At 38.8% G+C, this 27,581-nt stretch overlaps 2 protein-coding genes across 4 annotated transcripts in view; both read right to left on the bottom strand.

Annotated features, from left to right (window-relative positions):
• SBF2 (SET binding factor 2) overlaps positions 1-27,581 on the bottom strand; it is a 528,888-nt gene that overhangs the window by 71,846 nt on the left and 429,461 nt on the right. For all 3 annotated transcript variants that reach the window (XM_063608381.1, XM_003818147.6, XM_055094099.3), the window contains exons 18-21: positions 8,379-8,549; positions 6,611-6,873; positions 3,218-3,390; positions 2,355-2,428 (exon numbers count right to left, since the gene is read on the bottom strand). In XM_063608381.1, the coding sequence (XP_063464451.1) occupies positions 2,355-2,428; positions 3,218-3,390; positions 6,611-6,873; positions 8,379-8,549 (681 nt within the window). The remainder of the gene's footprint in view (positions 1-2,354; positions 2,429-3,217; positions 3,391-6,610; positions 6,874-8,378; positions 8,550-27,581) is intronic.
• Positions 4,861-5,315, bottom strand: LOC134731223 (cytochrome c oxidase subunit 7C, mitochondrial). The gene has a single exon (XM_063608382.1). It carries the CDS (start codon positions 5,196-5,198, stop codon positions 5,007-5,009), a length of 192 nt encoding a protein of 63 aa, XP_063464452.1. The 5' UTR covers positions 5,199-5,315; the 3' UTR covers positions 4,861-5,006.

The following is a 27,581-nucleotide window of genomic DNA, read 5'->3' on the forward strand; positions in this document are numbered from 1 at the left end:
AACTCCTGGGCTCAAAAGATCCTCTGACCTCAGCCTCCTGAGTAGCTGAGACTACAGGCATGCACCACTATGCCTGGCTTATTTTTAAATTTTTTTTGTACAGATGGGATCTTGCTACATTGCCCAGGCTGGTCTCAAACTCCTGCCTCAAGCAATCCACCTGCCCCAGCCTCCCAAAGTGCTAGGATTACAGGCATGAGCCACCATAGAAAAGTATTTTAAACACAACTTTTGTGGAGTTTCTAATACTTAGACCACGGTTATCTTTTCAGTTACAGACCTAAAAAACTTAAGCCAGACTTCCCAGATAGTCACATGAGAAACCTGATTTGGTAAGAGGCAGAAATGAAGTTTATATACCCAAATGTGAGAGGATTCTTTGCAGAATTGTGTAAAAGTAAAGTCATTGAGAAATAACTCAAATATCTGAAATATTCATTCAATGAAACATTTTGTAACCTTTAAAAAATGACATAGAGCTATATGTGTTAACATGGAAAAATATCCAGAAGGCCGGGTGCAGTGGCTCACGCCTGTAATCCCAGCACTTTGGGAGGCTGAGGCAGGTGGATCACCTGAGGTCAGCAGTTCGAGACCAGCCTGGCCAACATAGTGAAACCCTGCCTCTACTAAAAACACAAAAATTAGCTGGGTATGGTGGCAGGCGCCTGTAATCTCAGCTACTCAGAAGGCGGAGGCAGGAGAATCGCTTGAATCTGGGAGGGGGAGGTTGCAGTGAGCCGAGATCGTGCCACTGCACTCCAGCCTGGGCAACAGAGCAAGACTCCATCTCAAAAAAAAACAAAAACAAAAACAAAAAAAACCCCAGAATACATAGATTAGTTAAAAAAGCAAGTTAGAAACCAGTATGTACATTATAATCCCATTTTTGGAAAAAGAATAGGAATTGTAAGACTGTGAACCAAACTGTTAAAGGCAATGGTATCACAGTTAAGGGTGGAGGTGGAGGTAGTATAGGGAGGACTGCAGGGGACTTTCACTTTCTACAATGTGTATTTCTTTTATGCTCAAATTTATACAAAGAACATTATTACTTTTGAAATTATTTGCACATTATTTTGTTTTTCAAAAAAACAAAAAATATGGACGAGCTTTTAACTAGACCTGTCCTTGGCCACGTAATGAACATTTACACAACTCAGGAAATTCTGACTCAGTAACCATATGATACATTCCTCTGAAGAGTTTAGGGCTAGGAAAAAAAAATCTCTCCTGAAGGTCTAATATGTTTATTTTTTACTAAGCAATAAAAACTAATCAGCACTATTATTTTTGTTGGCTCTAGTGAGTTTAGAGCTAAATGTAAAGCCAAAGTATAATAATCGCTGTGTCTCAGGTTTCTGATAGAATTATATTCCTACCTATCTGCCTTCTGCTCACTCCTTTGACTAAATGAATGAATGAATGAATTTACCTATTTATTTATTTATTTTTTTATTTATTTATGAGACTGGGTCTTGCTCTGTCACCCAGGCTGGAGTGCAATGACATGATCTCAGCTCACTGTAGCCTCAACCTCTTGGCCTCAAGTGATGCTCCCACCTCAGCCTCCTGAGTATCTGGGACTACAGATAACACCACCACGGCTGGCTAACTTTTAAATTATTTTTTGTAGAGATGGGGTTTCATCATGTTGCCCAGGCGCTGGTCTCAAACTCCTGGGCTCAAGTCATCTGCCTGCCTCGGACTGCCAAAGTGTTGGGATTATAGCCGTGAGCCATGGCTCCTGGCCTCAATTTGTTTTTGTTCTATTATAAAGTTCTGTTATATAGGCAAGAGGGTCCTGAACCATAGTCTACTGGCGCCAGACTACAAAGTAATCATCTGAGAGCCTTGTTAAAATACAGATTCCCAGACATGCTCTGGGGTACTCCATTTCAGGAGGCTGGGGTTGGGTCCAGGACTCTGAATTTTTAATAGACTTTCCAGCTGTTTGGGATGTATAGTCAGATTCAGAAACCTGGGTTTTTTATGATAATTGCCTTAAATCCTTTTTGGTGGTGGGGGAGGGGGAGAAAATAGGCACAGTATAAAATCTTGGGTTGGGCTTAGAGGTTAGAAATGTTCCTAATTTATGCCCTGCCTATAAAAGTAGACTCAATGAGAGGTTATTATTGCTCCTTTGTTGAATCTAAGAAAAGATTCTGTTCCTATTTCAGTATCCTTTTTATAAGGTTCTATATGACACACTTCTCTGACAGTTTAACATATCATTAAAACTGGAGTTAGTGTCTGTCAAAGGTTAGGTGAACATCCTTTCCTGGCACATAGCAGTCTATTGTTTGTTTTTAAGAAGAGAGGCTATACCCTGAAAGCATGTAGTCTGGAATTACCTTCTGAATAGGCGGAAGTCTTCTGCTTTCTCGATGTACTGCTTCTAGGGTCTCAATGTGCATAGCTACAATTCCTAGGATGAGTCAGAGTATTCAAAATGAAAGAACACAGACAAGCAGGATAAAAACAAATTCTGGATATTTTAGAATTAAAAGTTAATTACAGTTTACTGGTTCCTCAAAAAAGTTAAAGAGAATTACCATTATGACCCAGCAATTCCACTTCTACATATATACCCAAAAGAAATGAAAGGACTCAAACAGATACTTATATGTGGATATTCATGTATTATTATTTATAATAGCTAAAAGGGAGGGAGAAGCAACTCAAATGTCCATCAACAGATGAATGGATAAAATGTGGGACAGCTATACCATGGAAAGTTACTCAGCCATAAAAAGGAATGAAATTCTGATACATGCCACAACACGTATGAACCTTGAAAACATTATACTAAATGAAATAAACCAAACCCAAAAGTACAAATATTATCTAAGTCCACTTATGTGAAATATCTAGAACAGGCAACTTTATAGAGACAGAAATACATTAGAAGTTACCAGGGGAAACAGGAGTTACTGCTTAATGGGTAGAGTGTTTGGAGTAATAAAAAAGTTTTAGAAATAGATAATAGTGATGGCTGCACAACATTGTAGATGTAATTAATGCCACTGAATTGTACACTTAGATTATTTTATGTTATATATGTATTTTACAACAATTTAAAAACATTTTAAAAACTAATCAGAAAATAAATAAATAGCATGGCTGAACTATAATGGAAGACATGTATTGCCAGGTTTTATGCTGAAACTCAATAATCTCCAACATTCTGATTCTCTAATATCTGCAGAGTGATTACCTGGTATCATGCAATGAAGGCTCTTGATGTGATCCTGAGTAACTCCACTCTCTGTACAAACTTTGTCAATAAATCGGGTAATGAACCGCACAACAGAATTGGCAATGTCATTATTCTCTGAATCTTCAAACCCACTCTCTGTATCATAGCTCTCAGCTACACTTCCTGCAATACTAAGACAGTCAAGGAAAGAAATCATGGTCAGTACTTAAATGCAACAAATGACTACTATATAGTAGTCAATTTACATAGCGACAGAAACATGATCAAAGTGATGTCTACTCAAGTAGAAGGCTCACTTAACTCCATGGCTCCTTGGTAAGTGATGGTGATAAAACACAATGTTCTACTAGTCTACATTTGGAAACTACTGTCAGGCAGTAAGTTTCTGTAAGGAAATTTGTTTGGACCCAGATTTGCTTCTGTAAGGAATACCTTTTGTCACTCTCCCAAAAGGAATGCAGGAACCACAGAAAATAAAGCAAAAGAGGATTCTTTCATTTATTATGGACTCCCTGGGCCTTCTAAAGCAACCTGTCCTCCCAAGTTAATTATTACATAGAGAACAAGTAATATGGCTATCTTTGGCTACTTGGCAACTGAGGAACATGTTCCCTGGTAGGCAAAGTAAGAGAATTTTTCTCAGCAACAAGCGTACTCTTCCATATGTAAGGACCAAACTGTCCCTTCTCTTGCCAGGATTTATCACTCTCTGAGTTAACTGCAACCCATTTGGCCACTTTGAAGCCAGCATTCTTCTGTAGATGATAAAATCATGCAAGAGAAGGGAACAAATTTGAAATGGAACAGATGTGAAAGCTCAATCTCTGCCCTTCTTGCTTATTCAGCTCTTACTGTTCAACCCATCAGACTCTGGGAAAAGACTCATTTGTCTGCTCCTATTAACTTCTCTTTTCTGCAAAGCCAACCACATTAGCTGAATCAGTGTTAGAGATTGTTAAAGTAAAGCTAAGCAGAGACTATGGCCATCAATATGCAGACTTTGAGAGAGCACTGTCATCTATAATGATTATTATTTGTTTATATTTATTTATTTATTTTAGAGACAGGGTCTCACTCTGTCACCCAGGTGAGAGTGCAGCGATGCTAGCTGTAACCTCAAACTCCTGGGCTCAAGAAATCCTCCTGCAGCAGTGATTCTCCAGCCTCAGCCTCTCAAGTGGCTAGGACTACAGGTGTGTGCTACCATACCTGACTAATTTTTATTTTTTGTAGAGATAGGGTCTCACTATGTTGCCCAGGCTGGTCTTGAATTCCTGGCCTCAAGCAATCCTCCCGCTTCGGCCTCCCAAAGTGCTGGGATTATAAGGTAGTCAGCCCCATGCCTGGCCCAAAACTTTAAAAGAAATGTAAAATATAGTTATTGCTTGTTATAATGAAGATGAACGTCACTGGCAATGGAGAATGGAGATAAAGCTGTGACAGCTAAGGAATATCTTACAAATTAAACAGATAGGTCCTGTATTGAAACAGAGTCTTGTGGAATTATGAGTAGTGAAGGAATGGGAAAGCATCATTTCGGGAAGATCCTTTTGGCAGCAGAAAGAAGAATAAAAAATGAAACAACTAAGAGACTGTTATAATTAGGGCTTGAAGTGATAAAGGCCAGACTATGTTTTTTTTTTTTTTTTTTTTTTTTTTTTTCACGTCATAAGTTTATTGACAAACATATCTAGTATGGCATATGAGTTCTAGTTTGATCCACTTCCAGAGGCTGCACCTCTTAAAATGCTCTTCATATCTGTTAAATGGAGGAACTGAAACATCCTTATGTTTTAAGCAGTTGGTGTCTTACTACAAGGAAGGGTGTAGCAAATGCAGATCCAAAGTACAAACACATCTTAGCTAGTAACGACCACTTGTTTTCCACTGAAAATGGCAAATTCTTCCCAGGGCCCTCCTCATAGTGGCTCCTACGGACCACAGAGGTTGTGAACCTCCGGATGCTCTGGCCCAACATACCGATGCTGGAAGCTCTGTGAAAGGCGCAGAGAACGAGGACAGATGAAATGGCGGCACCTCACCAAGACCTTTTTTTTCACGACCTTGTTCCCCGGTGCGCAAGGACTGACAGGCCAGACTATGTTGTTCCCATTAAATAACCAGAGGATGAACAAGAAACTCTATACGGGTGGGGGTAAGAGATCTGTGCAGTTGACTGTATGGTGTGAAATGCTGATTCCAAGTTGTCTAGCCTGGAAGACCAGAAACTCTGAGGTGTTCCTGACAAAAATGAAGTACCTAGGATAACAAGATTAAAAGGTTTGGGCCAGAGATTTAGGCTTGTGGATGAGTCTTCCATAGAGTAAGAAGAGCTTGGAAGAGGAATTGAGAATGGGAAGAGAAGAGGAGCTGCCTGAAGGAGCATGAGGAGAAGAATTTATGCGAGCTCAAACTACCAGGATGTTGCGGCACCCATCACTGAAGCTCTAAGAAGGATAGAATTTCACTACTGTTGGGTTGATAAGTTCATTTATTCACTCATTTAATTATCTGTTCAACCAAATATTTATTGAGTACTATATGCAAAGACACTAGGAATACAGCAATGAACAAAACTGACAAAGGAAACATAACAAGCAAACATATGAAAATAAATCAGGTTGTAAAAAATGACATGAAAGAAACAATGCAAAGTAGGAGAGGGAGAGGTATTATTAAGATGCAGAAGTCAGGAGGGCTTCTTGAGGCAAGTAACATTTGAGCAGAGACCTAAATAAAGTGAGGAAGTGATTCTTGGCCTGTTTAGGTGAGAATATTCCAGAATGAAAATACCAGTACAAAGGATGTGAGGCAGGAATATGCTTGGAGTGTCTGAGGATTAGCATGAGCAGGGAGACCAGTTTGCTTGACAGAAGACTGATAGGAAATAGGGGGTCAGAGCAGTAGCCAGAGGACGGATTCCGATAGGCCTTGCAGGCCATGGTAAACACTGGGTTTTAGTTTCAGTGGTATGAGAAGTCACTGGAGGGTAGAGAGGAAGGCATGGTTGAGGGTATGACTACAAGGTTGAGGAAAAGGAGGGCTGAGAAATAAACAGCCACTTTTGCAAGAAGGTGCTCACTAATTTCTTTGGAATGATTTCTGTAAATTGCTTTGGCAGACAGTAACTGAAGGGCTGGATCAGTAATGGGTGAGACATTTGGAAAAATTAGGTCATAAAAAAGAAGAAAGTGTGGGAAGTGGTTAAGAATAGTAGGATGAAGTGAATCTTTTAGAGAGAAAAGCTGAGCAAGTCCAAAGGTGAGGAAAAATGGTTAACTTTTGAAATATGTACAGCAGTATTTGCTCAAAATGTTTAATATTATCTGTCAAGCCAAGACTGGCCCCAAGAAGAGTAGGAGGAGGGTCTGTGTGTTCACATTTTGGTACCTGTTTGTGACAATGCTGTTGCTTCCGCTCTCCCAGTCACCTGGCGCTGATGTTCTTAGGAGCTTGTTTTTACTTGTGTCGAGTGGAACTAGCAGGTTCACCATGAGGTTTGCAAAGTGAATGGCCTGACTAAAGACAGTGCTTTCCTCATGTTGCACTAGCTCTTGCTGAGTTGACTTGCTCAGGGTAGGCCAAAGGCGTAGTTGCTCAGCTGCCAGGTCCATTGCTGTCTTCTCCTGATAATGGTCATCAGGAAGCTTATCCTAAAAAATAAAGCAATACAATCCAAAAGAGAACCATCACTTCAGGTGAGCTTAAAAAACATAGATTTTTTTTTTTTTTTTTTTGAGACGGAGTCTCGTTCTGTCACCCAGGCTGGAGTGCAGTGGCGCGATCTTGGCTCACTGCAAGCTCTGCCTCCCAGGTTCACGCCATTCTCCTGCCTCAGCCTCCCGAGTAGCTGGGACTACAGTCGCCTGCCACCACACCCAGCTAATTTTTTGTATTTTTAGTAGAAACGGAGTTTCACCATATTAGCCAGGATGGTCTCGATCTCCTGACCTTGTGATCAGCCCGCCTCGGCCTCCCAAAGTGCTGGGATTACAGGCGTGAGCCACCGCGCCCGGCCTAACATAGATGTTTTAAATAACTATTCTATTAAATGCTTAAATCAGCAAAAATGAAAACATAAACAAAACATAACAACCACAAAACAAAACCTAGTCTTCTTTCCCAGATCCAACAGGCCTTGAGTGGAACTATGTGACAAACCTCAGGAAGCAGCAGCAAAGCACCTTATAGCTTGTGAAGAGCTGGTATGTCTATGGTCTCACTTGTACCTAACCTAGGGCTGGCTCCGGGATAGACTTCTTTAGAATGGCTGACAAAGAAGCAGTGACATGTGTTTGCTCTATGAATGCTTTCGAGATGTGTCAATATTAACATTACATCTGCTTAAAAAATTATCAAAAGCACCCCCGAAGCCCAGTAAATTTCTGGAGTATAATGATAATCAGCCTTTAAGGCTGCTTTAAGTTCAATTCATGAGGATGATAGTTTCTAACACTTATTATTACTGCATACCATGTACTCTTCAATGCACTTTATATATGAGACACTAAAATCTCATAATAATCATATCCATTTTACCAGTGAAGATATAAGGCACAGTGAAGTAACATGACTTGCCCCAAACCAGAGAGCTAGTAAATGATGTTTTAAACTTTCAGAGTATTTAAAACTACTCTTTCAAATTAAAAACAATTTTCTTGATTTTTAAATTTTTTTGATATTTTTCATAAAAATATTTTATGCGGATAAAACATAGAGAAACATGTAGAATATTCCTAGAAGAAGACCTAGATTTATTACTGGCATTTTTAAAATATAACTACCAAATTTTACATTTATTTTGGAGTTAATTAACTTTAATTTGATATTCCTCCAGGGAAGTTAGTTGCATAGAGAAGTATGCCTGTTATTTTAGGTTTGTTCTTTCTATTCAACTTCCTATAGTAATTTCCAGGAAATTCTTATTTATTAAAGTATATTAAAACAATCCTAGTGCTGAAGAACTGTATTAAGAAGTTATTATGGAAAAACATAATGTCTGAAATCAACAGAAGAAAGATATCACAGGGCTCCCTAAATAAAACCCAAATACACTGGCAGGAAGTAGCTAGAGTTTTTTTTTGCCCTGGGAACATCTGCTTTCCTTAAAGCCAGAATCCTAATCCCACACAATTAGAGTTCTTTTCTTCTCTCTTACCTTTTGCTTCAGATGCGGGGCATGATTGTCTTCCTTGGCTGAGAGATAAAGGGAGCGAACCTGTTCCTGCACTGCATTGTAAAAGGTTGTCTCCCAAAATTGCTGATTTGTCCAAATGGGGTGGTCTTGTACACACGTGTAAGCAAACTGGCTGACTCCAGGGGCAAGTTTCTGTGAGAACACACAAAATACATCACCATGGGGCTGGCAGAATTATAACAGTTCATAAGGCCACAGGGGCCACAGTTAATCATAGATGTGATCAAAGGATTTCTCTAAAGAATATCGTATGGTAGTACAGGCTTAGCAATCAGCAACTTACTCCTTTTTAACTGGCAACTGTGGGCTTGCTGTTGGATCCTTGAGAGTCTCAGTCACTTTATCAAAATGGGTATTTTAGTAACAGCTAAAAATCAAAGCTGTTATTATATCAATTAGAAAATACAGGAAAAGGAGTCACTGTAGGTTTAGTGAATATTATTACAATTAGGGCATATAATAAAATCCATCACGACATAAACATAAAACTCCAGATAATTTAACATTTCTTCTACTTGGCTTTAGGGTACTCTTTTTAAAGAGACAACAACTGAAATATGAGTGAACCTACAGCTTGGCCTTACACACAGAATGAGGATATAGCATGAATTAGGGACTCAGGAGAACTGCACTTTTCCTGCTGCTCATTCCAGCCCATTACCTCCCCACCAAAGCTGTTGCCTGGCTCACATACTCTCTAGAAGACTGCCCTGGGCTTCAAGGGCATTTTCTGGTAACCAAATTTGTGCAGGGAAAGATAAACACAAACCAAACCTCCTTCCTCTCAGGGACTTCCTGCTGGGTTTCAGCGTAAGAGTAAACTTAAGAGGTGATTAACAACAGAGGGAAGGAAAATGAACTCTGCAGGCATTTAGAAGGCACTTCATATATATTTAAGTTTGTTTAGTTCCAAAACCCCTGCTCTTTTTATAACACCAAATTGTCTTTCAAAAGAACTGAAAGTAAATAAAAATAAATGAAATGCCAAATTAACTGCCAGTTAGCACTTCTGTTTTCCCCTCACTTTATGATTTTGTTTCCCAAAGTAATATTCTACCTTGGAACCTCTGAAAAAAACTTGTATAACATTGCATTTTAAATTTTAAAGATAATTTACATTGCCAAATTTCAGTTAGTGACTTGAGTCATCTTTCCAAAACTATTTCTGCCACCTCTAAAAGTTAAGGATGTTTCAAATTTTTAAAAATTCATAATTTTCCAAGAAAGAGTAGGTACCATTTTCAATAAACATTCTTTGGCCCATTTTATTCTTTGGAATTGAGTTCATCTGTTTTCTGTGAGTAGAACTAAAGTTTCTGATAAGTTTTCTTTCGAAGCAATTTAATAAGCTGAGTCTCTTCTCCTGAAATGTTGGACACTGAAGATGATTACTAAGGTTATATAACAGTTACACAACAAAAGTTGGTTCATTTCTTAGGGACGTATACCAGATATATAAGACATCTGGTAAAAATTACATGCTCAATACATGCTAATCTCCTTTTTGGTCTAGAGCTGCATACCACGAAATGTAGTACCTGTGTAGTTAGAAGCTGGGTGGTTGTGATTTTGCCTTAAAGAGTCTCTGTGTACTACATGCCATCTGTAAGACCCTTTCAAGATAGGACTGTGTTACTGCTGCTGAGGTAACTTGCTATAACCTCAGTTCTCCCTATTAAGTGGCTGTAAGTTGTGGCTATGAAGCAAAAATCAGGAGTTCTGCGAGGGTGCACAGGGATCATTGTTGGATTTCATTATGCCTATCTGCTCATTTAAGAAACAGTTACTGTCTACCTATGGGAAATCATGAACAAAATGTGTGTGGTTTTGTGAGTGCGTAAGCAGAAGCCACACACACTGAATCACAAGCTCCTTCTATACTCTGCATGAAGACACTTGGGACATGGATTACACACTTTTTCCTCCTTCATTTTTTAGTCCTTTACTGTAAGGACCAACAATTGTTTCAGTAGCAGTACACAAGCCTATTTTGAAACAGTTTTTTTTTTTTTTTTTTTTTGAGACAAGGTCTGGCTTTGTTACCCAGGCTGGAGTGCAGTGGCATGATCATGGCTTACTGCAGCCTCAACCTCCCAGGCTCAAAAGATCCTCCCACCTCAGCCTCCCTAGTAGCTGTAGTAGCTGGGACTACAGGTGTGCTCCACCACACCCAGCAATTTTTGTAGTTTTTTTTGTAGAAAAATTTGAACCTGGGAGGTGGAGGTTGCAGTGAGATGAGATGGGGTTTTTGTAGAGATGGGGTTTCATCATATTTCCCAGGCTGGTCTTGAACTCCTGGGCTCCAGTGATCCACCTGCCTTGGCCTCCCAAAGTGCTAGGATTATAGATGTGAGCCACCATGACCAGCCTGAAAGAGATTTTAAAGGCACTAAATTCAAATGAGATAAAACTGTAATTCTCAACTGCCTTTACCATGAGTATACTCAGGGCAGTACCATTTCTTACAAATGCAGCATAACATAATCAATGGCAACTCTAAAAATGTTGAAGTCTTGAAATTATATTCATATAGATAAGCTCCAAAAAACTGAGCTTTTAATAAATCCTTATCAGATTCTCAAAAAGTACTTTTAGGATAATCAGCATGCCAAAAAAGTTATTAATTAAACATCTTTTATTAAAACTTAACAGAAATGTACAGGAATCTGAAGGTGTAATGAAGCCCCACCTTTCTTCAGTATTTTTCACACTGATGGTGTATATTTGCTTTCCTTGGCACATTTGAGTTGACATTACAGGTTGAATGTCCCTTATCTGAAATACTTGGGACCAGAAGTGTTTCTGATTTTGGAATATCTGCATCATATTTACTGGTTGAGCATTCTAAATCTGAAAATCTGACATCTGAAATGCTCCAATGAACATTTCTTCTGAGTATCATGCCAGCCCACTACAAGTTTAGAATTTTGGAGCATTTTGAATTTTCTTTTTTCTTTTTGGAGACAGGGTCTCACTCTGTCACCCAGGCTGATGACAATCATAGATCATTGCAGCCTAGAACTCCTGGGCTTAAGGGATTCTCCCGCCTTAACCTCCTGAGTAGCTAGGACTACATGCATGTACTGCCATACCTGGCTAATTTTAAAAAATGTTTTTTGAGGCCAGGCACAGTGGCTCACGCCTGTAATCCAAGCACTTTGGGAAGCTGAGACAGGCAGATCACTGAAGGTTGGGAATTCAAGACCAGCCTGGCCAATATGGTGAAACCCCGTCTCTACTAAAAATACAAAAATTAGCTGGGTGTGGTGGCAGCCACCTGTAATCCCAGCTACTTGGGAGACTGAGGCAGGAGAGTTGCTTGAATCTGGGAGGTGGAGGTTGCAGTGAGCTGAGATCGTGCCACTGTACTCCAGCCTAGGCAACAGAGCGAGACTCCATCTCAAAAAAAAAAAAAAAATGTTTCTTGAAACAGGTTTTCACTATGTTGCCCAGGCTGGTCTTGAACTCCTGGCCTCAAGCAATCCCCCCACCTCGGCCTTCCAAAGTGCTGGGATAGGATTAGGCCACCAAGTGTGGCCCAAATTTTTGAATTAGATATACTCAACCTGTATCTTCATGTTTATGCACAAACTAAAAGTTGAATATGCAAAAACTAATCTAAATAGTTTGAGCAAAAGTGGGACTATATATGTTCCAAGGAAGAAAAACGGTGCAAGACAAGACTGACAGTGGCCCAAAGGGTCAGAACCCACAGCCTGTTTACTAGGTGAGCATTACAGCAGGGTGAAGTGACTATAGTACAAACACTTGGTGGCAAGACAGACACAAATGGCTATGGCATCTGTGATAGTGGCAGTAGTCTTAGTAAACAGAGAAAATAAGTGCCTGCAGATAAAATGATCTCCTGATATGTGCGTTAGAAATCATTAACCCCCAAATACTTAAAATATTATTCTTTTTCTAGACATGCAATTTGCCTTCTTTCTTTGTGGTTTCTTGCTTTGTCTGGTCAACCACAAGCAGGGAGCACTGTGTCCCTCAGTGAGGGTGGGCAGGGCCATTCCACTGATGGGCGTTCTCAGGACCAGCAGAGGGCAGTATCACTTTATTCTGCCTAGACTCCATCATGGCTTGATCTACAAATTGCAAAAATGGAACTTTGCAGTCAGCTTGGGCTAGAAAGTGGGTGGTAAGGTAAATATTTCAGGTGTTCACTGTGCATTTGAGAGAATCTATAAAGAAAGAGAACTGTTCAGGGTCATATGGTAAGATGAGTAGAACAGATGGGAACAGAAATAAAGCTTTCCATTACGTTGTTTCTGTAAGATACAAAATGAACATATTTTACAAAACAAACCTGTAATATAATTATGTAGGGAAAGATGTAATGAGACTTTAGGGTTTCGAATTCAGTATAACCTGGGACAGTAGCAGTAATTTTAGTAAACAGAGAAAATAAGCATCTATGGATAAAACTATCTTCTGATTGTGATAATTTATGAAAAAAATTTTTTATTATTTTGTGTTTATTTTTTTTTTGATTCTAATAATTTCTCTGGTTTGAAGAAAAACTTTCCCAAGACAAGATGGTTTTACAAATTGGTCTGTATACTAGCATCATAATCTTTTAATATTGCACAAAGATGAGATTTAACTCATACTGAGGGTGTGAGATGGTGCTGCTGGTTGGGAATGCTTTTGTTAAATCACATCTCTCTTTCATTCTCTTCAATTCTGGCAACAATATTTACATTTCATATTAATTTTAAGATTCTGTCCTAAAAAAAAAAAGTGGTATTGTGCCATGCAATTTTATGAGATATTTAAGAATGTGTTGACTTCCTTCTTTATCTAGAAAAAACAGCCCTTGAAGGTACTAGATTAAGCAATGCCATTCATTTTCCACAAAGCTTTAAAAGGAAACCCAGCATGGGACAGGATATGAAGAATAAACTCATGGGGCTCACCAACCAGCAGGCCAGATTCAAATCCAAATAAAGGATGCAAATCATCTGAGAGATGAGATAGTTAAGGGAAAGGTTAAGATATCAGCATGAGGGGCCTGTTGAAGGCCTGTCTGGCTAGACATGTTAGTTCCCCAAGCTCAAGGCTCTAGTTTGGGAGCTCAGGGAAAACCAGATTTCAGGAAAGAAGGCTAGCTGGCAGGTCTTTTCCATAAACATGTAATGGTCTTAAAGAATAATGCAGAGATTCGTTGTCTAAATTGCTGGAGATTTCCTATCTAGTTCTGGTCCCTGGAATATAAGTGTACCTAACTAACTGCACAATTCAGGGATGGTGCTAGCAAGTCCTCCTGTGATTCTGCTCTGGCCTGACCAAGTCCAGATATTAAGTCACTTTAATAATTAATTTTAGAGCATTTTCTGATGAAATTGGGAGTTTTTCTTTTGCTTAGTCTTGAGAGACAAACAAAAGGAAGATAGGAATAGAAAAAATTGTATCCAAAACCTGGCTTTATCAAATCTTAAACATATTTGCTTTGTCCCTCCCTCTCTCTCTCTTTTTTATTTTTTAAAGAAAGGACATACAATACACACAAGTCCACTGTATACTTCTCCTGATTCTATTTCTCTCCTATCCTAGAGGTAACCATGATCATGAATTACATATTATCTTTCCCATTTTGTTTTTTACCTGTGTATGTCCATAAAGAATACATAAGTTATATTGCAGGTTTTATTCTATCCCTTATTGATGCTTTTCATGTATATAACTCATATTTCATCTATTTATGTGACATCTAACAAAACTATATAATTAATCGGGAACAAAACACAACTGGCTTATGTAAACATACAACTCAGCAGGAGCAGAAAGAGAATGGCCTATAAGCAATGAGTATTTAGGATATTATGCTCATTAGTTAGTGGGATTTACAGAATAGTGAGTAATCCATTTAGTTAAATGGGATGACTATAAGCATCTTCTACAGTTTTTCCTGTTTTACTACCTGATACTCAGATTGAACAGTACAAGTATCCTTAAACTCAGAATGGTCTATACCCCTTCTAGATTGCTCAGATCAAGGCATACAATTTCTGCACAAGAGGTATATTCATCCACGAGCATTGTCCAGTATTCACTTGATGTGCCAGATTCTATAAATGTCAGTAGTTGGGATGAATGGATTGAAGTCCTTTTTTTTCAAGACATAGTCTCGCCTTGTGACCCAGGCTGGAGTGTAGTGGCACAAACAAGGCTCACTGTAGTCTTGACCTCCTGGGCTCAAGCAATCCTCTTGCCTCAGCCTCCTGTGTAACTGGGACCACAGGCACACACCACCATGCCTAGCTAATTTCTGTATTTTTTGTAGAGATGGGGCCTCACTTTGTTGCCTAGGCTGGTATCAAACTCCTGGGCTCAAGTGATCCTCCCGCCTCGGCCACCCAAAGTTCTAGGATTAACGCCATGAGCCACCAGGCCCAGTTGAACTCTGTTTTTAAACCACTTAGCCTTCTAATGATTCTGTGTCTTAAGTTGTTTAGTAAATATTAAGAGTTCAGAGGATAAATCAATTTCTTTCCTTTGTGGTCCAGAAATTGGTAGACATCAAATTCAAGACTGTTGTCAAGTCCTTTGCCTGGGTTTGGTGGTCTCAAAAATATAAGATATGATCGAAATTCTCCCAATCCTCCCCATTTTTGGCCAGTTTTTATTTATTTATTTTTTTTGAGACAGGGTCTCACCTGCTGCCCAGGCTACAGTGCAGTTGGCACAATCTTGGTTCACTGCAGTCTCAACCTCTGGGGCTCAAGTGATCCTCCCACCTCAGCCTCCTGAGTAGCTGAGACTACAGGTGTGCATTACCATACCTGGCTAATTATTAAACAAAATTTTTGTAGAGATAGGGGTCTCACTATGATGCCTAGGCTGGACAACTTTATACAAGTAGTACAATGTTGTGTTTCATTCTGCAACTTGGTTTTTCATGCATTATGTTGTTAGATTTATTCAGGTAATGAGAATTATCTGACAACTAGAAATATCTCTGTAAAAAATATTTAAAATAAGAAAAAATTATTATAACCAACCTGTACTGAGTATAATACATTCTCAGTATAAATATTTACTGATTCAGTTAGTCCTCACAACAATCTTATGACCCACTGAGATAAGTACCATTATTTCTCCTGTTTAAAAATGAGGAAATAGCCGGGCGCAGTGGCTCATGCCTGTAATTCTAGTACTTTGGAAGGCTGAGGCACGTGGATCACCTGAGGTCAGGAGTTCAAGACCAGCCTAGTCAACATAGTGAAACCCTGTCTCTACTAAAAATATAAAAATTAGCTGGGTGTGGTGGCACATGCCTGTAATCCCAGCTACTTAGGAGGCTGAGGCAGGAGAATTGCTTGAACCTGGGAGGCGGAGGTTGCAGTGAGCCAAGATTGTGCCACTGCACTCCAGCCTGGATGACAGAGCAAAACTGTCTCAAAAAAAAAAAAAAAAAAAAAAAAGCGGGAGGCGTGGCGGGGCGAAACTGAGGCAAAAAGAAGTAATTTGCTCAAGGGAACACTGATAGGGAGTGACAGAGCCAGAGATGGGATTTGAACCCAGCCAGTTTGGCTTATAGAGTCTTGTTTTTCAACTACTGCACAATTTAACTATTGTATGGAATTCCATGGTATGAATATACAGCATTTTCTTGTTTCTGTTAATAGACATTTGTATTATTTCCAACTGCTTGCTATTATAAACACTGATGCATAAATATCATTATATATTTCAACTGCCAACTATTAATTATTGGTTTCAGTACCATTTAGTAGGGCCTGGAAGTACTTGACACGGGTCCCAGTAAATGTGGTAATTCTCATTGTTATCTATACCAATAAGCATTTTGGGGTTATTGCATATTGGTTATTTTTCTAATAAGAAATTATTTCATGCAAATATTTTGCAAATCCACTATTTTAAAAAATTAACAATAATTCTTTAATATCAGGAAGTCCTAGCCTTAAACAATCTTAAAATTCATATGGAATCACATAAGACCCTGAATAGCCAAAGCAATCCTGAGGAAAAAAAAACAAAGCTGGAAGCATCACACTATCTGACTTCAAAATATACTATAAGGCTATAGTAGCCAAAACAGCATGGTACTGCCATAAAAACAGACTCATTGACTAAAAAAACAGAATAGAGAACCCATAAATAAATCTATGTATGCATAGCCAACTGATTTTCCACAAAGGTGCCAAGAACAGATACTGGGGAAGTAACAGTCTCTTCAATAAATGATGTTGGGAAAACTGGATATCCATATGCAGGAAAATGAGACTAGACCTCCATCTCTCACCATATACAAAAATCAAATCAAAATGAATTAAAGACTTCAATGTAAGACCTGAAACTATGAAACTACTAGAAGAAAATATTGGGGAAATGCTGCAGGACATTGGTCTGGGCAAAGATTTCTTGGGCAAGACCTCAAAAAGCACAGGCAACAAAAGCAAAAATAGACAAATGGGATTACATCAAGTTAAAAAGCTTCTCCATAGCAAAGGAAACAATTAGCAAACTAAAGAAACAACATACAAAATGGGAGAAAATATTTACAAACTATCCATCCATCCAACAAGGGATTAATAACCAGAGTATACAAGGAATGCAAGCAACTCAATAGCAAACAAACAAACAAAAAAAGGGCAAATGATTGAGCAGACATTTCTTAAAAGAAGACATAAAAATGGTCGACAGGCATATTAAAAAATGCTCAGCATCACTAAATATCAGGGAAATGTAAATCAAAACCACAATGAGATGGGTACAAAAAAATAGAATAAGACCTAGTATTTGATAGCACAACAGGGTGACTACAGTAATTAATGGTTTAATTGTACATTTAAAAATAACTAAAAGGGTATATAATTGGATTGTTTGTAACACAAAGGATAAATGCTTGTGGGGATGGATACCCCATTTTCCATAAAGTGATTATTACATAATGCATGCTTGTATCAAAACATTTCATGTACCCCATAAATATATACACCTACTATGTACCCACAAAAATTAACAATTAAAAAACACAAGGAGATATTATCTTGTCCCAGTTAAATTGAAAAACACAAGGAGATATTATCTTGTCCCAGTTAAAGTGGCTATTATCAAAAAAAGAAAAAGTAACAGATGCCGGTAAGGACACAGAGAATGGAGAATGCTTGTACACTGCTGATGGGAATATAAATGAGTACAGCCATTATGCAAAAACAGTAGTGAGATTCCTTAAAAAACTAACAGTAGATCTACCATACCACCACTGGATATATATCCAAAAGGAAGAAAACTAGTATATCAAAGAGATTACATTTATTATAGCGCTATTCACAATGGCCACGATATGGAATAAACCTAAATGTCCATCAACAGATGAGTGGATAAAGGAAACATGGTATATATACATAGTGGAATAATATTCAGCCATAAAAAAAGAATGAAATCCTGTCATTTGCAGCAACATGGATGGAACTGGAGGTCATTATGTTAAACGAAATAAGCCAGGCACAGGATAAATATCACATTTTCACACATATGTGGGAGCAAAAAAAGTTCATCTAATGGAAGTAGAGAGTAGGATGATGGTTCCAAGAAGCTGGGAAGGGCTACTGGGAAGGGGGAATAAACAGAGGTTGGTAAATGGGTACAGAAATACATTTAGAAGGAATAAGTTCTAGTGTTTGACAGCACAGTAGGTGATTACAGTGAACAATAATTTATTGTATATTTCAGAATAGCTAGATTTGAAATGTTCCCAACACAAAGAAATGACAAATGTTTGAGGTGATGGATATTCTAATTACTCTGATTTGACCATTACACACCGTATACATGTATCAAAATATCACTTGTACCCCATAAAAATGTATACTTATGTAACAATAAAAATTCTTTAATATCAAATATCTAGTCATTGTTCAAATTTGCAATTGTTTTTTAAATGTAAAAAAGTTGTTGGGGTGCAGTGGCTCACGCCTGTAATCCCAGCACTTTGGGAGGCCAAGGTGGGTGGATCATGAGGTCAGGAGATCGAGACCATCCTGGCTAACACAGTGAAATCCCATCTCTACAAAAATACAAAAAAAAAAAAAAAATTAGCCGGGTGTGGTGGCGGGTGCCTGTAGTCCCAGCTACTCGGGAGGCTGAGGCAGGAGAATGGCATGAACCCGGGAGGCGGAGCTTGCAGTGAACTGAGATTGCGCCACTGCACTCCAGCCTGGGCAACAGAGTGACAGACAAAAAAAAAAAAAAGTAAATAAATAAAAATTAAAAAAAAGTTTGTCTTTGTTTTTCTGTTATTTTTACAATCAGTTTGCTTAACTTGAGTAGGAATTAAGGTCAAATAAGGTCTATATATTACCATTAGTCTGTATATTGCTAGCATCAATTTTATTCTAGTTTCTTTTTCCACTTGCAATTTATTTGTTGAAGAAACCGGATCATTTGTCCTAGAAAGTTTCCATCAGTCTGACTGCATCCCAGTGGTGACATCTGACACATTTCTTTTGTCCTCTGTGTTTTCCTACAAATTAGTAGTTGAATCTAGATGCTTGATCAGACTCAGGCTTGTTTGGCAAGAGTATTTCAGACAGTACTAGCCTGAGGGGTAGCACTCACCGGGCACATCTGTTTGTCTCTCCTTTTGTTATGTTAGAGGATGTTGATTGTCAATGCCCAGATTTGTTAATATTAGAAGTTGTAAAATTGTGATATTCTAATTCTAGCATTACTTCCTCACTCATTAGTTAGAGTACTTCTATCAAGAGAAACCTTTCCCTTATCAACTGTTGGTGAACCACAGGCATAGCCTGTATTAGAAAAGCAGGATAAATATTTGATTCTATCCCTTTGTTTAACAATTTTAAAAGCAATAAGTTGTTTTTCTAGTGTCTACCACAGGTAACCAATTAGTTTGGTTTTTAAAAATTAATATCTCTATCAACTCATAAATTTTAAAACATATTCGATTCACTATTAAATTATTCTTAAATCTGTTTAGAAACAAACCCTCCCAAAAAATCTATCCATAAGAGTTCCCTGAAATTTTTTTTTTCTTTTTTTTGGAGACAGAGTCTTGCTTAGTTACCCAGGCTGGAGTGCAGTGGCGCGATCTCAGCTCACTGCAACCTCTGCTTCCTGGGTTCAAGGGGTTCTTGTGCCTCAGCCTCCCGAGTAGCTGGGATTACAGGTTCATGCCACCATGCCTGGCTAATTTTTGTATTTTTAGTAGAGACAGGGTTTCGCCATGTTGGCCAGGCTAGTCACGGTTCAACATACGCAGATCAATAAATGTGATATATCTCATAAACAGAACTAAAGAAAAAACCACATGATTATCTCAATAGATGCAGAAAAGACCTTTGATAACATTCAATATCCCTTCATATTAAAAACTGCCAATAAACTAGGTATTGAAGGAACATACCTCATAATAATGAGAGCCATATATAACAAACCCACAGCCAATATTATACTGAATAGGCAAAAACTGGAAGCATTCCCTTTGAAAACCGGAACAAGACAAAGATGCCCTCTCTCACAACTCCTATTCAACACAGTATTGGAAGTTCTGGCCCAGGGCAATCAGGCAAGAGAAAGAAATAAAGAGTATTCAAATAGAAAGAGAGGAAGTCAAATTATCTTTGTTTGCTGATGGCATGGTCCTATATCTAGAAAACCCCACTGTCTCAGCCCAAAAGCTTCTTAAGCTGATAAGCAACTTCAGCAAAGTCTCGGCATACAAAAATCAATGTGCAAAAATCAGTAGCATTCCTATATACCAACAACAGGCAAGCAGAGAGCCAAATCATGAATGAACTCTCATTCACAATTGCTATAAAAACAGTAAAATACCTAGGAATAAAGCTAACAAGGCAAGTGAAGGACCTCTTCAAAGAGAACTACAAACCACAGCTCAAAAAAATCAGAGAGGACACAAACAAATGGAAAAACATTCCATGCTCATGTATTTGAAGAATCAGTATTGTGAAAATGGCCATACTGCCCAAAATAATTTATAGATTCAATGCTACTCCCATTAAACTACCATTGACATTCTTCACAGATTTAGAAAATACTATATTAAAATTCACATGGAACCAAAAAAGAGCCTGAATAGCTAAGACGATACTAAGCAAAAAGAACAAAGATGGAGGCATCATGCTACCTGACTTCAGACTATACTACAAGGCTACAGGAACCCAAACAGCATGGTATTGGTACCAAAACAAATATGTAGACCAGTGGAACAGAATACAGAACTCAGAAATAAGACCGCACACCTACAACCATCTGATCATTGACAAACCTGACAGAACAAGCAATGGGGAAGGGATTCCCAATTAATAAATGGTGCTAATAGCTATATACAGAAAATTGAAACTGGACCTCTTCCTTACACCTTATACAAAAATTAACCTGGCCGGGCACAGTGGCTCATGCCTGTAATCCCAGCACTTTGGGAGGCTGAGGTGGGTGGAGCACGAGGTCAGGAGATTGAGACTATCCTGGCCAACATGGTGAAACCCCGTCTCTACTAAAAATACAAAAATTAGCTGGGTGTGGTGGCGCACGCCTGTAGTCCCAGCTACTTGGGAGGCTGAGGCAGGAGAATCGCTTGAACCCAGGAGGTGGAGGTTGCAGTGAGCCGAGATCACGCCACTGCACTCCAGCCTGCCAACAGAGTGAGAATCCGACTCAAAAAAAAAAAAAAAAAGTAACCCAAGATGGATTACAGACTAAAATGTAAAATGCAAAACTATCAAAAACCCTAGGAGAAAATCTAGGCAATACTTTTCAGGATATAGGCAAGAGCAAAGATTTCATAATGAAAGCACCAAAAGCAATTGCAACAAAAGCAAAACTGACAAATGGGATCTAATTAAACTAAAGAGCTTCTGCACAGCAAAAGAAACTATCATCAGAGTGAACAGAAAACCTACAGAATGGGAGAAAATTTTTGCAATCTATCCATCTGACGAAGATCTAATATCCAGAGTCTACAAGGAACTTAAGTAGACTTACAAGAAAAAAAGACCCCATTAAAAAGTAGAATATCCAGAGTCTACAAGGAACTTAAGTAGACTTACAAGAAAAAAAGACCCCATTAAAAAGTAGGCAAAGGACATGAACAGACACTTCTCAAAATAAGACATACATGTGGCCAACAAACATATGAAAAAAAGCTCACCATCACTGATCATTAGAGAAATGATAATCAAACCCACAATGAGATAACACCTCACACCAGACAGGATGATGATGATGATGATGATGATGATGATGATTATTATTATTATTTTGAGACGAGTCTCACTCTGTTGCCCAGGCTGGAGTGCAGTGGCGCGATCTCGGATCACTGCAAGCTCCGCCTCCTGGGTTCATGCCATTCTCCTGCCTTAGCCTCCCAAGTAGCTGGGACTACAGGTGACCGCCACCACGCTCAGCTAATTTATTGTATTTTTAGTTGAGATGGGGTTTCACCGTGTTAGCCAGGATTGTCTTGATCTCCTGACCTCGTGAACTGCCCGCCTCAGCCTCCCAAAGTGCTGGGATTACAGGCATGAGCCACTGTGCCCGGCCAGGATGATAATTATTAAAGTAAAAAAACAACAGATGTTGGTGAGGTTGCACAGTATAGGAACACTTTTACACTGTTGGTGGGAGTGTAAATTAGTTCAACCCTTGTGGAAGACAGTGTGGTGATTCCTCAAAGATCTAAAGGCAGAAATACCATTTGACCCAGCAATCCCATTACTGGGTATACGCCCAAAGGAACGTAAATCAGCATATTATAAAGATACATGCATGCATATGTTCATTGCAGCACTATTAACAATAGTAAAAACATGGAATCAACCCAAATACTCATCAACGATAGACTGAATAAAGTAAGTGTGGTATATATACACCATGGAAACTATGCAGCCATGAAAAGGAATGAGATCATGATCTTTGCAGGGATATAGATGGAGGTGGAAGCTATTATCCTCAGCAAACTAACACAGGAACAGTAAACCTAACACTGCATGTTCTTACTTATAGGCGGGAGCTGAAAGATGAGAACACATGGACACATAGGGAAGAACAACACACACTGGGGCCTGTCAGAACATCAGGAAGAATACCTAATGGATGCTGGGCTTAATACCTAGGTGGTGGCATGATCTGTGCAGCAAACTACCTTGGCATACATTTACCTCTGTGATAAACCTACACATCCTGCATGTACCCCTGGACTTAAAATAAAGGTTGAAGAAAAAAGTAAAAATTAAAAAGTCTAAATACGTGAACAGAGATTTCACCAGAGATGATATATTGATAGCAAATATAAACATGCAAAGATACTCAATATTATTAGTCATTAGGGAAATTAAAATGAAAATCACAATAACCTACTACTTCATATCTACAAGAATGGCTAAAATGACAAACACTGACGTGTGGATCGGAGGAACTGGAACTCTCATACACTGCTGAAAAGAATATAAAATGGCAGTACTATGAAAAAAATGTATTTTTGGCTGGGTGCAATGGCTCACACCTGTAATCCCGGCACTTTGGGAGGTTGAGGCAAGTAGATCACTTGAGATCAGGGGTTCGAGTAAATAACAATAATAAATGCTAAGCCAAATAACCAAAAGAAACCTCTGAATTCAGAGTTCAACATAGTTGTGTCTGAAAAGTACATCATAAAAGAAGAACAGGGACCTCTGTTTTTGTAATAAACTGTAATCTTTATATTTCTGAAATGTATACATATATGCCATAGATCATGAGGTCAGGAGATCGAGACCATCCTGGCTAACACGGTGAAACACTGTCTCTACCAAAAATACAAAAAATTAGCTGGGCATGGTGGCACGCACCTGTAGTCCCAGCTACTCAGGAGGCTGAGGCAGGAGAATCGCTTGAACCCAGGAGGTGCAGGTTGCAGTGAGCCAAGACCGCACCACTGCACTCCAGCTTGGGCGACAGAGTGAGACTCTGTCGCAAAAAAAAAAAAAAAAAAAAGTTACTAAAAAATGCTCTATGTAGTTTGTCACAAAGGTTTAAAGTGATATGGATTAGTACGGCATAAAAATATTGGTTCACAACCACAAATGGTGGTTATAGTCATTCACCCAGTCTGACAATTCAAAAGATATGCTATGGAAACAAAGCTAAGAAGATTATGGTGTATGCTGCTAACTTCATTTCAGGGCAGCTCTAGCACATGAAAGTAAGAAGATCCACTTAATATGTATTTAGTAAACAGAAGCAGCAGCCAGGGGCTCAAGGGATAGTGGGGGCAGCAGCATAGTTGCACAAGGTCATGGTACAATAGCAGGAAACCCACATAGGCAGACATAGATAACTGGGAAATAGAAGTATCTGCCTAGGTAGATGAACAGTGAGCAGTTTTAGGGATCTGCATGAGCAGTGAGGAGGCATATACCTAGAAAGTTGGCTATCATTTAGCTCCAAAGAGCTTTCATTTAGTAGTTCAGCACTATATTAGGATTTAAAGAAAAGACAAAAGTAAGTCCCTTGAAAGAGCATATTTCTGGCCGGGCACGGTGGCTCACGCCTGTAATCCCAGCACTTTGGGAGGCCGAGGCGGGCGGATCACCTGAGGTCAGGAGTTCGAGACCAGACTGGCCAACATGGTGACACCCCGTCTCTACTAAAAATACAAAAATTAGCCGGGCCTGGTGGCAGGCGCCTGTAATCTCAGCTACTCGGGAGGCTGAGGCAAGAGAATCGCTTGAACCCGTGGTCTGTCAAGAGATGGAGGCTGCAGTGAGCCGAGATTGAGCCATTACACTCCAGTCTGGGAGACAAGAGCAAGACTTTGTCTCAAAAAAAAAAAAAAAAAAAAAAAAGAGCGTATTTCTTTCCTTGTGTGACTGAGCTTTAGAGTTTAAATCCTCTCATTAAATCTGCATGATATTATTACTATCTTAGAGACTAATGCCAAAGAGAATCTAGAAAAAAACATAATTAGGAAGCTCTCATTCTAAGTCATTTTTAACTTGAATTTTTATTGCCAAGTACATAATAGTGAATCTAAGTAAAAACTTATTCCTTACACTATTTTCTACTTCTTACTAGATGAAGGCAGAAATCACAGTACTACTGAATTACAGTTTTATAGTACGTCTCTTCTTTCCTTAGTTTCTATCTACTCAACTTTTCCAGAGACCCCTAAAAAAATTATCAGAGATACAAAAAGCAAAGTCTTAAAAGCATTTCCTATAAACAAGAAAATCAATATCTTTTAGGGGTCCAGTTTTCCAAATTTCACTGACATTTTGACTAAAAAGCTTAAGACTCTTGTCAATGACCAAATAAAGACTCAAATTGTAGGTTGCCTCCATGATATAGTCAACTGTGGGTGCATTTAAACTGTAACTGTTACTTCAGTGCCTATACTTTCTAAGGGTTTTATTTTGATGCTGTGGTCTTCTGAGAATGAGTGACAGCCAGCCAGTGTGATTCACTGAGGTAGTGCCTACACAAATTAGAGGCTACAAAGCAGTAAATATGGGGCTGGGCCTTGAAGAGGCTCTGACTTACAGAATATTATTGGATGAGTCACCTAAGGTCCTAGCTTAAGTTTATTATTAAAATAACACCTCTTGACTTGCATGTACATCTGCTAAAAGTAGACTAACCTGTCAACCTTGAAGAGCCAATAGTACAAAAAGTTAAAATGTTATATGAAGAGAAAGAAGGAGACCAACCTATTATTGGAAGAAAAACAGCATTGTAAGCTGATTATAAGAACATTTATTTATTGAGGAGAAATATGCCTCTGTTACTGAGGAAAACAGCTCTTCAACTTATAGACTGTATTTATTTTGGAAAGATTGATTAAGACTGAGCCTCTAGAATGAGAGACAAGCTGTTTACCTAGTGGCCATTTCCCAGGAAGAATTATCTATCAAATCATATAGACTGGGTCACAAAGTTCTCCAAGTATTTGCATGGTTAAGCCAATAATTATGCCTAGAATTCTAGAAAATGAGTAAACAGCAGTAATTATCTGGCTAAAAATAACCAAGACAGATCCAGTGCTAAGAATAAATAGCTATAAAGTTACATTAAACTGTTCTAGGACTGCAGATGGTTTTCAAGCTCCAGAGGATCATTTCTCACTTCTAAGGCTTCTAGGAACACCATAAAATCCCCCTTCCTCCTACCCACTAGCTCCTCTTTTTATTAATGTCTAGTGGTTTGCTATTTATGTTTCATTTGTACAGTTTAAGGCCTACTTCCTAATACAAAACAAATGTTACTGCAGGCCTGAGGATACCTTTACCTAATTGTCCATAACCGAATATGAAAGAAGGCTTTGGGATTAAGTTTCCGTAACAGGATAGAAAGACCAGTTGTGAGGGAAATGAAGTCAAAAGCAGGAGAAAATAACAGGGCCAGTGAAGTGGAAAAAAGGGTGTGGAACAAGGCAGGGTCAGCCATATATCTTCTCTATTTGCCTGGTCAATCCTCCCTGCAAGGTCCAGTTTGGGTGCTTGGAATATGCTGAATAAGCTTCCCAATTCATGGAGGGGTAGGAGAAACTGAAATTCAACTTAGGAAGCCAAAATAGATTTTTCTGCCTATTATCAAAAATTTGCAGAAGCTGCACATCTGCTGGTGTGAGACACAAATGTGAAAGTATGCAGGCACACACAAACACATAACACTCGTTAAACTTAAATCACTTAACTTGTTATTAAGTGTAGACTCACTGAGTTAGAATAAACCTCAGAGATTTTTTTTTTCACTAATACATGGGAACGCCAAGATAAACGGAAGAAAAGAAACATAACAAAGGTCATACAGCTAGATAGAGCAGTGCTGAAGCCAGCATCAGATGTTTTATAAGGTATTAAACGATCTGGTCACATCCTCCCTTTCTCAACTTCCTGAATACTATTCACTCCTGTAGGTGTATCCCACAGCTGAACGAGTTGAATGCTCTGCGTACTAAACATACTCTTTGCTTTCTCCCTGCCATGACATTGGTCAAGCTGTTTCATCTACTTGGAATCCCTCCTTCCAATCTCTAGTGGTTAAAATCCATTCTCCAAGGGCCTATTCAGATGATACCTCTTTCAAAATGCCCTCCCTGTTTGCTCTCTCTTTATTTACTATGTGTTATAAACTGAATGTTTGTGTCCCCCTTAAATTCATATGTTGAAACCCTATCTCCATCCAGCGTGCCCATATTTGTAGTAAGGAAGTAATTAAGGTTATATGAGGTCATAAGGGTGAGGCCCTGATCAAACAGGATTAGTATCCTGAGATAGAGAGCTTGTTCTTGCTCTTGCTCTCTCTCTCCCTCTCTCCCCACTGCCCCACGTTCTGAAGAAAGGCCACCAGACATAGTGATAAGGCAGCCATCTGCAACCCAGAAAGAAAGCCGTTCCCAGAAAGTGAATTGGCTGGAACTTTGATCTTGAGAAAATAAATTTCTGTTGTTAAAATATCCACTCTGTGGTATTTCGATATGGCAGCCTGAGCAGACTATGACACTATCTTAAGTAGAACTTTGTTGTTGTTGTTTTGAGATGGAGTCTTGCTCTGTTACCCAGGCTAGAGTGCAGTGGGGCAATCTCGGCTCACTGCAACCTCTGCCTCCTTGGTTCAACAATTCTCCTGCCTCAGCCTCCTGAGTAGCTGTGATTACAGGCGCCCACCACCATCCCCAGCTAAATTTTGTATTTTTAGTAAAGACAGGGTTTCACCATGTTGGCCAGGCTGCTCTCAAACTCCTGACCTCGAGCAATCCACCCACCTCGGCCTCCCAAAGTGTTGGGATTACAGGCGTGAGCCACTATGCCTGGCCTAGAACTTTGTTTATACTTCTTTAACAATTATTTCATTCTATTTTGTATTACATTTAGGACAGTTTTTTGCTCTAGAATGTGCTGAAATGCTATGCTACAACCTTTCTTAGGCTTGATACAAGATAAAATAGCAGCCATAATAACAATACAAAGTATTAGTATTTCTATGACAACAATGATGATCAAGGTAGAGTTTTTAAAAAATAAATAATACTCTACCATTTTATAAGGAAATGTATTATATGAAGTAAGTTCCTGTGTTGTTCCTATTTTTGTATGCTCATTAAGAGATAATATTTTTAAAATGCCAACAATTAGGTTTTAAAAACTAAACACGAAATCATTAATTAAA

This window comes from Pan paniscus, chromosome 9 (genome assembly GCF_029289425.2).
Source record: "Pan paniscus chromosome 9, NHGRI_mPanPan1-v2.0_pri, whole genome shotgun sequence".
Taxonomy (NCBI): domain Eukaryota; kingdom Metazoa; phylum Chordata; class Mammalia; order Primates; family Hominidae; genus Pan; species Pan paniscus.

Bases quoted from the DNA above. Each gene is read 5' to 3' on its own strand.
- LOC134731223 (XM_063608382.1), bottom strand. From the start codon at position 5,198: ATGTTGGGCCAGAGCATCCGGAGGTTCACAACCTCTGTGGTCCGTAGG.